Source organism: Pelodiscus sinensis, chromosome 11 (genome assembly GCF_049634645.1).
Source record: "Pelodiscus sinensis isolate JC-2024 chromosome 11, ASM4963464v1, whole genome shotgun sequence".
NCBI lineage: Eukaryota > Metazoa > Chordata > Testudines > Trionychidae > Pelodiscus > Pelodiscus sinensis.
Genome location: NC_134721.1, coordinates 46,573,518 through 46,585,920, shown reverse-complemented (window position 1 = coordinate 46,585,920; position 12,403 = coordinate 46,573,518). Strand labels below are relative to the sequence as shown.

The following is a 12,403-nucleotide window of genomic DNA, read 5'->3' as shown; positions in this document are numbered from 1 at the left end:
TGTTGCAGCTATAACTAAATGTTTTGATTTAACTTCTTGTACTTTTTTGATTCAAAGTGGTGAGTGCAAAGTGGTAGGTATTGTAAGACAGGGAGATGGACTTCCAGTGAGTGCTGCAGAGGGAGTCTGTGGGTTATGGTACATTTGGTATCAGTGATGTAAGCAGAGGTAAGGAAGAGTCCTGGAAGAGAGATTCAGACGGCTAGGTAGACAGTTTCCTCTAAAATGCTTCCAGTTCTATGCACAGGTCCAGCAAGACAGAAGGAAGTGCGGAGTCTCAATATATAGTTGAGAAGATGGTGCACAGAAGGGAGAGGGAGGAAGACGTTTATTAGGCACCTTAGAACACCTGAGCAAAAGGCAGCCCGCAAAGAGATGAACTCCACCTACATCAGAATGGAATCAGGCTGCTGACACATGAAAGAACTAGGACTGTCCAGTGATTAACTGAACTGTTAAACAGACACCACTGTTTAAACATTTGGGGGGAGGGGTTTCAATTACAAACACACTGAGTTCAATTAGACCTGGACAGTGCTCACTTTATTTAAAATACTTGCATGGTAAAAAAATAAATTGTATTTTCCAATCCCGCCATTAAATACTGCACACTGTCTACACACGGGCATTCCCTGTGGGGAGCCCTTTAGGGATGGGGGCTGAAGCTCCCTCTTCCCACATTCATATGGACACATTGCTGGCTCTTGCCCTTCATCAAGAAGTGAGGGGGAAGTGCAGTGTGCTGCCTTCCTCATCTGGCTGGGAGTGCAGGGGACAGCAGAGCTGTGCATTTTGCTCCGACAGGGACAGCAAGCAGCCCTAGTACAACTCACCCGCTACACTCACATTCACCTACCCAGAGCCTCTCCTTACTCCCCAATCCAGGCTCCTGAACACCCCAGACTAAGGATGTTAAGTAACGGTTAATTTACTAGTAGAGTAGTTGATGGAATTTCCATCGACTACTCGATGTACATTTCAAAGGAGGAATGCAGAACTCCATGTGCAGCCTGGGGCCAGCGGGAAGTCCCCCTGACTCTGGGCTGCATGCAGCATGCCAGCTTTGAAAGGTACAAGAGTCCCCAGCGGGGGCTCCATGCTGCACTGCCAATTTGAAATGCCATGCAGAGCTAGGGATCAGCTGGGGACTCCCAGCTGGGTTCTGCAGAAATGCTGCACTGGAGCCTGGGATCAGCTGTGGAGTCCCCAGGGGTACGTCTAGACTAAAGGCTTTTGTCGACAGAAGTTTTGTCAACAGATACTGTCGACAAAGAGCGTCTAGACTACATTCAATTCTGTCGACAAAGCAAGCTGCTTTGTTGATATAACAGTGTAGACGCAAAGGACAGTGTAGATGCAATAGCACCTTCTGTCAACAGAACTCTGTCGACAAAAGGCGTTATTCCTTGTAAAATGAGGTTTACAGCCGTCAACAAAACTGCTGGGTTCTGTCGACGTTATGTCGACAGAACCCAGCGGTAGTGTAGACACAGGTATAGTTTTGTTGACAAAAGTCCAGTTTTGTCGACAAAACCCTGTAGTCTAGACACACCCCAGCTGACCCTGGGCTCCACGCACAGCAGCGCTGCACAGTTGATTCCAAGCTCAGCTGTGCGGCGCTGCCACTTTGAAATGCCAAGGGGCAGTGCTGCATGACTGAGCCAGGGATGGTGTTTCAAAGGGGCAACGCTGCACAGCTGATCCCAGCCTCAGCTGTGCAGTGCTACCCCTTTGAAGTACCCCCCTTTCCTCCCCCTATCAGAGGCAGCAAAAGGGGGTGAGGGGAAGAATTGACTAGTTAATGGACTATCCAATAAGCATTTGCTTATCAGATAGTCAGCTAGTCTTTAACATCCCTACCCCATGCCCCCAATCTCCAGCTCTGAGCCCCTCCTTAGGGACCTGAGCAACACTGGGTAAATGTGCTAGCTCCTTATATCAAATATCCACCCCTTAATGCAAAGGCATACCTATAACTGGTCATAGGGCTGAACGTTCTCCTTTTGGATCAATTGTTAAGAAGGTTACAATGACATAGGTCTGATTTTCCCTAGAACCCTCTGAACCTGCTTGCCTCCTTTCAGTCCAAACTGATCCTCATTGATCAATGAGCTCCTCTGACACCAACACAGCAATTCTACTACCAAGTCAGTCCAGTGGTTGGCCCCTATGTCTTTTACTGTTTTCCAGCAGACAGTAACAAGCTTCAGAGGAAAACGTAAAACCTCTAATACAAACAATCATGGGCTAATCATGTTTCACCCTAATCGGTGAGAATGGCTGACTTTTGCTATGGAGTACGATGGTATAGATAGTATAAACTATTTCAAGCATGAGGATTTATTTTACCTATAAAATTTTCATCTCTGAACTTCAAATGGGGATGTTTTCGTGTTTCATAAATATCTAGGATTCCTTATTCAAAAGAATAAGTCAGTTAAACGTACAGACCCCATTAAAAATCAGCTTTTGAAAACTACAGTCCCAGTCTTTTTAAAAACTGTTGGGCTCAATAAGATCAAGGCAGCAAGTGCCACCAGTTAAGTCACCTGTTCTGTACAAAAGTATTCCCTTTAAGTCTGCTGGCTTCCTATTATACTGAACATTGCCTTGTTCTTGCACTGCACAAGAAATACAAATACATGTTAAATTTCACTCCATAGCATTAATAAATAATTCTGTATACTGGTATCAAGGCCCTTCTTATTCTTCTCCTAAGTTAAACTCAGATTTTTGTTTTAATCTCTTTATGCAAAAGCCCTCCCAGAACTCCAGACATGTTGGCTGCTCTTCTCTGGACCTTTTCCATGTCTAGTAATCCTTTGACAGGAGATGGCTAGAACTGAACAGAGAATAGAACAGAATACTCGGGATCTGTTAGTACACCATGACATCTCATGAGGGTTTTTTACCATCCCTGCACAGGTGTTTTCATTATGCAGTACACAGTGACATTTAGGTCTGGTCCCATACTACACAAAAATCAACATCCCTGAGGGTGTGTCTAGACTTCAGGGTTTTGTCAACAAAAGTATACCTGTGTCTACACTACCGCTGCGTTCTGTCGATACAACGTCGACAGAACTCAGTTTTGTCGACTGTGGTAACCCTCATTCTACGAGGAATAACACCTTTTGTCAGCAGAGTTCTGTCAACAGAAGGTGCTATTGCATCTACACTGTCCTTTGCATCTGCACTCATGTTGACAAAGCGGCTTGCTTTGTCGACAGAACTGGCTGTAGTCTAGACGCTCTTTGTCGACAGAAGCTTTGTCAACAGTATCTGTCGACAAAGCCTCTGTCAACAAAAGCCTGTAGTCTAGATGTACCCTGAGTGACACAGTTACACCAAGCTAACCCCTGGCAGTCAGTCTCTACGTCTGCCTCTCAGGAAGGTATATTGGCCAGACTGATCGGAGAGCTCTCTCCCACTGGCACAGTCTCTTCATTAGTGCAGTTAAGAAGTGCAACTGTGCTCATACAGCTTTGTAAGCGCAGACATGTCCTGAGTCTTTGCACCTCTAAACTGCAAATGCAACTAACAAAGCACCAGGCATGTTTTAAAGCTTAAAAAAATGCTTACCACTTACAGCTGTGAGCATGGACTAATTAATCCTCACATTGGCTTTAAAAAGGTGGTAGGCAAAGGCCAAAGAGTCAGCGACAGGGCCAAGACTAGAACTGAAGAATTCTTGCCTCTAATAATCCCACATTCAGTTGACTATGTATGTCAGTTGACTAGGTATGTTAACCCTGTCTCTAAAGAAATTGACCAAAAAATAGCCGTTAACAGGCTTCTCTATCAAGCAACTTGTCACTGGAAGTAGAGTTGAGCAAGACAATGAAAGACACAAGAATGGAGAGGATGCTTACTTTGTCGATAGAGACTGCCTAGGCCATGTACCATCTTCATTCTTCACTTCTATTAACAGCACCTGAAGAGGGAAGGCAGACAGTAAGGCAGGCAAAAGCAGACGCATTTGACATGTTCTGTAAAGTGACTTGAAATCTCTTAATTGATGTTCTTTGAATATTGTTTAATGTATTTTTTTTTCTATTAAATGGAAATAACGCTTCCAACGCAGGGGCTGTGTCTACACTGGGCCACTTATTCCGGAAAATCAGCTGCTATTCCGGAATAAGCTGCGAGCTGTCTACACTGGCCCTTGAATTTCCGGAAAAGCAACGATGCTCTACTGTACAAAATCAGACGCTATTCCAGAAAAACTATTCTGCTCCCGCTTGGGCATAAGTCCTTATTCCGGAACACTGTTCCGGAAAAGGGCCAGTGTAGACAGCCCAGTAGTCTTTTCCGGAAAAAAGCCCCGATCGCGAAAATGGCGATCGGGGCTCTTTTCCGGAAAAGCGCATCTATATTGGCCACAGACGCTTTTCCAGAAAAAGGGCTTTTCCGGAAAAGCAGCCTGCCAATGTAGATGCTCCTTTTCCGGAAAAACTGAAAACGGAATAGTATTCCGTTTTAAGCATTTCCGGAAATTCATGCCAGTGTAGACACAGCCAGGGTGTATTACAGATAGATTCTCTTCCTGCACATAGCACAGCAAACATTGCAAAAGACCAGCTAAAGGAAAACCCGGTGTCAGCCTACTGGGCATTTCAGTTCCAAGATTAGTGAATTCGGAAACTCTTACCTGACCATGATAGAGCCCTGCATCTTGTACAGTGCTGTCCAGATTGCTGACCTGTTCATAGGAGTTACTCATATATCTGCTCCATAACCTAGTTTCCTTCTCGCTGGGGATATTAAACAGCTGTCGCATTTCCTTCTCAATGGTAGCTGTTTTACAGGAGAAAACATTATAAGCTTATCTAGAAAGAGCTGACCACAGACACATTAAAGGCATCTATCCCCACTTTATCAATGCCCAGCCACAAAACACAGGTCTTAATTCAGTAGTGTGACCATCTTTAGAGCTGAAAAACGTCTCTTTACTTTTACACACGTGTCTGCCAGAAACGTTCCAGTAGCTGCCAGAGGAGGACATGTAGCCAGCCCCATGCTGAGCAGACAGGCAGGAGAAGCTATGGGGCAATCCAACCCCCACACAAATGCTGTGACAGGCCAAGGGCTCCTACTGCTATTCAAAGCTGTGTTTTCAGAAGTCCTTTCTAGGAGTGGACGCTGCAAATATCACATTGCTACTTACCAACAGCGTCTGCTTTGCTGAAACAACAGGTCAACAGATTGGTGGGATCACTGTTTTCACACAGCTTCAGCTCCAGGAGGTAAACTTCCACTTTGCAATGCTTCACAAACAGGCCGTACTCCACCACCTGTAAACAAAAGGCTGCCTGTGAAGCAGGCACCATACTGACCACCCCATGTCAATGAGATGACAACACCCCAGACTGGCTGCTTACGGAGTGAATTACAGTTTTAAATTGAGAGGGAGGAGCGTTTATCTAATGGCCGGACTCCAAAACAGAGCTGAGAATTCATGAGTTTAATCCTAGCTCTTGCCCGACCTGTTGCGTGACCTAGATCCAGGCATTAACTTATGTCACCACTGTCCCATCTGTAACACACGGACTACTCCTTCATTCCTCATGGGAAAGTTCTGAAACTTAGAGCCTCTGAGTAGTAGCACCAACTAGTCAAGTTTGCAAAAAAAAGAACGTATATTGCAATTCCTATGATTCATGCAGAGAATTCCAAAACCATTTACCTTTTGTGCTTGGTCTCTGTGCAAGGGTAATTTCCCACTCCCAGAACATTGGAACAAAATCTTTCCTTTTATTCCAAGTTCTACATTCCAACACAGTACAAGTTCCTGACTATCCGCCTACATCCTCCCCAAAAAAGAAATCAATGATGGCACAAGAGCGGCTGAAGTGTCAAACCTATTTGGGTAGGTAAACCTATCAAAAACTGGTTTCAAAATGAGGGATGAGTACTTCCAAATGTGAAAATGCACATGTAATAACCTACTCTATTCTGCTGTCAACCCCACTTCACAGGTGTGAACATCACTGTGCAGCTATGTACCATGTGCCATGTTACTTCCATGTAAGAAGCTGAGTCGCAGAGGTGGAGCCAGTGTTAGTTTCACAAGTACACAGGGCACCCCATGAATCTTAGTAGCGACTATTCATATTATAGTAGCAGCTAGAGGTCCCAAAAGAAATTTGGAACCCATTGGATTGGGAGGAGGTCATTCCAAATCTTGCAGATATTTTCTTTGGAGACCCAAGCAGGAAGTGGATAAAAAGCGATGAAGTGGCAATGTAGGATTCCATGAGAAAAGTGAAGTAGATCTGTTGGATCAACATGGCAAAAGGAGTTAAGTTGGAGCAGACATTGTCAGCATAGCCACAAGATGTCCAGAGACTCCACAGCAAGAGAACAAGGCAGCGAGCAGGGTTAGAGGCGAGCCAGGACTCATTACTCAGGGTATGGCTAAACTACAAGGCTGTGTCTACATTAGCATCCCTTTTTCCGGAAAAGGGTGCCAATGAGACACTTCGGAATTGCAAATGCCGCGGGGGATTTAAATATCCCCCGCAGCATTTGCATGAACATGGCTGCCGCTTTTTTCCGACTTGGGGCTTTGCCGGAGGAAAGCGCCAGTCTAGACAGGGATCTTTCAGAAAATAAAGCCTTTTCCGGAAGATCCCTTATTCCTACTTAAAATCAGGAATAAGGGATCTTCCGGGAAAGGCTTTATTTTCTGAAAGATCCCTGTCTAGACTGGCGCTTTTTTCCAGCAAAGCCCCGAGCCGGAAAAAAGCAGAAGCCATGTTCATGCAAATGCTGCAGGGGATATTTAAATCCCCGCGGAATTTGCAATTCCAACTGGTCTCATTAGCATCCCTTTTCTGGAAAAGCATGCCAATGTAGAGACAGCGCGCGCGCGTGAGAGAGAGAGAGAGTGAGAGAGAGAAAACAGTACACAGAAGGCGCTCTGTATTTTGCGTACCTTTTTCCGATTCTTTTGTTGGAAGAGGCTTTTCCAGCCTTTTGGCCCGCCTAGACTGGCCCAAATGTTGGGAAAAACCCTCTTTCGGAAGCCCTCTTCTTCCTCATAGAACGAGGAATACAAGGGCTTCTGAAAGAGCGCGTTTGCTCTTCTACAAAAACAAAAAAAATGAAACCGGAAGAGCAAATGCGTTCTCTGGACACAGTGGAGTTCTCTTGGGATACCTCCGGTATTCCGAAAACCCCCACAGTCTAGCCGTACCCTCAGACTCGAATCTGAGCAAGAGAGAAGGAGGGGCTGGAAATGGCAGGATGAAGAGAAAAGCCCCATAAACCTGCCAACAGGCTTCAGAAGATGACTCCGAGTGAGAGAAGCCATCATCTAGCAGAGTGCATGCAGCAGTGCCTGGGGAGGACCAGGAGCCAGAGGGCAAGAGAAGATGTGAGTTAGAGGGGTGGGCTAAGTAGGGCAATGCGAGAAAGTATAGCTGAGGGAAAACAAGAAGGGCGAAGATGGCGGCAGCAGATGGAGGGAGGGAAGGATATATTTGTAGCATTAAGATCCAGAAGAGTTCATCCAATTATCTCATCTGACCACCTAACCATAATAAGATCTTTAACCTTCACCCATCCCCCCCTGACAAGCCCACTGACTTCAGAGAGAGATGATCTGATCAGGTGAAACTTGTCCAGATGATCCTAGCAGGCAGGAGACAAACTGAAAAAATCTATAAGGTCCCAGCCAACGTGACTGGAGGGGCAATTCTTTCCTGACTCTAAAAACTGGTCGATGCCCAGATTAAACTAAGGACGGGGGAAAGCCAACAGGTGTGCAGAAGCACATGGATCAGACAGAGACATCTCTTAGGGGAGGTTCTAGGCGCAGAGATACTCTATGATCTAGTCAGGAGAAGAGGATGGAAGTATGGCTCAGATCAATGAGACAATCAAATGAAAGATTCTGATATCAGGAAATGGCAGACAGACAAACAGTGACAAATTATTAAAGTGCTGATATGCAAATGCTAGAAGTCTAAATAGTAAAATGGGTGAACTGGAGTGCCTAGTTTTAAAGGAGGATATTGACATAACAGGCATCACAGAAACTTGGTGGAATGAGGACAATCAATGGGACACAGTCATACCAGAGTACAAAATATATCAGAGGACAGCAGGTCGTGCTGGTGAGGGAGTGGCACTACAAGTGAAAGAAAATGCAGAATCAAATGAAGTAAAAATCTTAAATGAGCCAAAATGTTCCATAGAATCTCAATGGATAGTAATTCCATGTTCCAATAATAAGAATATAGCCGTAGGGATTATATTATCAACCATCTGATCATGACAGTGATAGTGACAATGAAATGCTCAGGGAGATTAGAGGCTATCAAAATAAAAAAAAAAACTCACCAGCGGGGGATTTCAACTATCCCCATATTCACTGGGTACCCATCACCTCAGGACAGGATGCAGAGATAAAATTTCTTGATACATTAACTGACTGCTTCTTGGAGCAGCTGGTTTTGGAACTCTCAAGGGGAGAGGCTATTCTTGATTTAGTTCTAAGAGGAGTGCAGGATCTTGTCCAAGAGGTAAATATAACTGGACCACTTGGAAATTGTGACCATAATGTAATAAAATTTAACATCCCAGTGGTGTGAAAACTCCTCAGCAGCCCAACACTGTGGTATTTAATTTCAGAAAGGGGAACTACACAAAACTGAGGAGGTTAGTTAAAAGGTACAGTGACAAAAGTAAAATCTCTGCAAGCTGCATGGAAACTTTGCTAAGACACCATGATAGAGGTCCAACTTAAACGTATACCCCAAATTAAAAAACATAGTAAGAGAACAAAAAAAGTGTCACCATGGCTAAACAACCAGGTAAAAGAAGCAGTGACAGATAAAAAGATACCTTTCAAAAAGTGGAAGTCAAATCCTAGTGAGGAAAATAGAAAGGGCCATAACCTTTGTCAAATTAAGTGTAAAAATATAGTAAGAAAAGCCAAAAAGGAGTTTGAGGCGCAGCTAGCCAAAAAAACTCAAAAAGTAATAGTAAAATGTTTAAGTACATCAGAAGCAGGAAGCCAGCTAAACAACCAGTGGGGCCCTTGGGTGATCGAGATGCTAAAGGAGCACTCAAAGATGATGAAATCATTGCGGAGAAGCTAAATGAGTTTTATGCTTTGGTCTTCACAGCTGAGGATATTGGGGAGATTCCCAAACCTGAGCCATTCTTTTTAGGTGACAAATCTGAGGAAATGTCCCAGACTGAGGTGTCATCGAAAGAACTTTGGGAACAAATCGATAAACGTAACAGTAACAAGTCACCCAAGAACTCAAATGGGAAATTGCAGAATTATTAACTGTGGAGGCAGCACTGCCCCATTTGTTCGTAAGTGCATCACAAAGAGGAGCACAGAATGAAGCAAGCAGGTCTGTTGGCTCAGTGCCCAAAATGCCTGGAATAAATTAAACAAACCAGAAAACGGCTCCTCTGCGTCTGCAGTAACAAATCTCTCAAGAACTGGGACATCGACATCCCTGCTGAAGATGAAGGAATGAGGAGCTTCAAGCAGGGATGGCTGGTGATGGTTGAAACTGCTGTCAGGGAGCAGCTGCATGTCCACAGCATCAGGAAGACAAAGGAAAAAAGGAATGGTGGGTCAGGACCCCGCGTGGGGGAAAAAGGGGGCGGGGACTACTCCAAGCCAGAGCCTCTCCAACCCTGATGGAGCCACTGCTCCCCCGCTGCTGGGCTGAATCCTGGAGGCAGCCCACAGTCCCAGAGGCAGCTGCAGGGGGAGGGAGGTGGGGTGGAACACTGCTAGAGGTGGACTGGTAACATTTTCTTTGAAAATTTATATATTCAGTATTTGCATAATGAATGTGCAAATAAAATGCTAGTGCCCCAAAAGTTTGTGAATGGGTTTGCCAATCCACGGTATAAAAAAAGGTTGGGAATCACCGTTCCAACCCATCATTAGAGTTCTGCAAAACTGCAGGTATCCATGGGTATCAGCAGCCACAGATATGGATGCAGCTACCCATGGCTCACTTTTGCAAAAGCAAATTTTGTATCTAGAACCATGCAAGTCTGCAGATATCCACTTTACATCCATGGGTATCCACATCCGCAGATGCAGATGTGGATGTCTGTCTCATTTTACAGGTACAGATGCTTGTATCCACATACAGCTCTACGTGACAGTGGGATTAATGTCTGCCATATCAGCGGCCAGACCCACAAATCTACATGTTGGGTTACCTTCCATCCAGATACTACTGGAGAGTAACTTCACATGCTGAATTAACTCACACTAGCACCACAAATCTGACAAATGTAGATAGATGGTTTCCCACAAACCTTCGTTATCGGAGAGTAGGAAGGTGGCTAAACTGCCTGGCAGATTATGGAAGAACAGTCTCAGATTCACATACTTACTTTTCTTAAGATAGGTTGCTGCCCATCTACACAGCCATACCAGCTCACTAGCTTATTCCAGGCTTCAGTGGGAACCAACACATAATCCAGCTCATCAATGAGATGTTCTTTTAAGATCTGTATTTCAGGATCTAAAAAAGGAGGGAGAAAAAGAGTGAGACTTGAGAAGTGGGAGCAACTAGTCATTGCTCATGTTTTAAACGTATTCCATACATGCTACAAGGTAAGATCAGCAAGACATGCAAATCAAACTGTTCTTAACCTCTTGGATGTTGGCTAATAATGGGGTTTAACCTGTTAATGGGGAGGGGGGTGGAGAGAGACTGCTAAAGGCTTTGGAGGGTCTGTGCTTGCATCTAGAGGTGCACTGGCATACTATACATCCCCTGCTGCTCAGCCATTCCCTGCTCACCAAGACCCCAGAAAGAGCAGGGAACAGATAACTTGCTACAGGAGCACAGGTGGAAAGTTTCTAGCACAAAAACTGAGCCAATATACACACACAGGCAAACTTTTGATTAGCCTTCATTTTCAAGTCCCATGTTCTGGAAGTAAATGGGGAGAAGGCAGTATCTGTGTGCTGAAGAAACAAACCTTTTTTGCCAAAAAACTTAATGTAACGATAAGGCAAAAAATTGCAATTTGCACGACCACAAAAATTATTCACACACTACAACTACAACGAGGAGCCCTGCGGCACCTTCAAGACTAACAAAATATATAGCACCATGAGCTCTTACTTTTATGGGTAAAACTCGCTTCATCAATTACATCTACAGACAACCAAGCAGGCATTGCAAAACTGAAGCAGTGTTACCACTGGTTTGCATCTGAATATTCTAATTAATTTTCAGTATTTTCATTTCTTTGAGCACTTCAATAACTTCTTGCACTGCTGTAAGTCCACAAGACAAATCCAGGAGAACTGGTTTGTGAGTCACATCATACCTCACACTTAAAACCAACTCTCAGAAGTATAGAATTGAGCTTCTCCCAGAAGGATCCACCAGGGAACTTAAGGGAGAGAGAATTCCAAACTTACAGTCCCTTGGAGGATGATAGCCTCATTGCTATTCCATGAAGAGTTGGTGCACTAACACACAAGAGAATCAAGGGACTTTCCTAGGCCAGTGGAGCCCAGGTGTATCTTGCTAATGACTGGGAGGCTGCCCGCCATAGCAATCTACATGCCGGTCAATTGATAAAGCAACATGAAGAGTGGCTCAAAACAGGACATTTTACATTATATGCTGTGGGGTCAAGTACTTGTAACATCACAGGAACAAGATAACAAGCATACTGTATCACCTGTCCAAAGATCAGCCACAATTCAAAAGCCCCTAATCACTTACACCAGACACACTAATCTGGATCTGGTATTAGGGAACAACTTGATAGCATATTTTCTTCATTTTCCCAAACTAAGTCTGAAAAGAAAACTTCCTAGAGTTTTCAGAATTCTATACCAGGCTTGGTGTTCATTCTGACTGATCCTGCTATCAATTCAAATTGGACACACATTTCCGGTTTTGAAAGTTTTCTATTTCATGTTGTGTTTACAGAGAATTTGACAGTCTCCAGACACTGACTGAATTTCATGTCAGTGTGTGAGAGGAAAGGAAATAGCTGCAGGCTAGGATGTAAAGAAACAGTAAAGATTTTGAGAAGGCTGGAAACAAAGTTATGCAGCCTTTCTTCTCTCACTTGCCCTCAATCTGAAATCCTATTTCGACATCACCATTAGAGTGAAGTGTGGTCAAACCCATTATTGATATTTCATGCTCCTTCTGGATGATATGCTGGGCCCCAAGTTCCCTGTAAGCCATATGACCGCACAGCTGCTTTCTGAGCTCCACTCGGATGTTCAAAGCTCCCGCGCAAGCAGGGAGCTCAGCTGACCAGCGGGGGGTGGGGCATCATCTCACTGAGGAAGCAGCTAAAGGAGATGCTCAGTGCTTAAAACTGAGCAGCTCCCAGAGCAGGTAAAGAAGGAAGAAAAGGCTGGGGGGAGAGGGAGGAGGAG

The 12,403-nt window shown here is 44.5% G+C and overlaps 1 protein-coding gene across 3 annotated transcripts in view; it reads right to left on the bottom strand.

Moving 5' to 3' along the window:
• Window positions 1-12,403, bottom strand: part of USP4 (ubiquitin specific peptidase 4) — a 58,018-nt gene that overhangs the window by 36,360 nt on the left and 9,255 nt on the right. For all 3 annotated transcript variants that reach the window (XR_012906559.1, XM_075939613.1, XM_075939614.1), the window contains exons 3-6: window positions 10,381-10,511; window positions 5,168-5,294; window positions 4,652-4,797; window positions 3,873-3,934 (exon numbers count right to left, since the gene is read on the bottom strand). Coding sequence is in view for 2 of the 3 variants with exons in the window: in XM_075939613.1 (XP_075795728.1) it covers window positions 3,873-3,934; window positions 4,652-4,797; window positions 5,168-5,294; window positions 10,381-10,511 (466 nt within the window). In the remaining variant the exon portion in view is untranslated. The remainder of the gene's footprint in view (window positions 1-3,872; window positions 3,935-4,651; window positions 4,798-5,167; window positions 5,295-10,380; window positions 10,512-12,403) is intronic.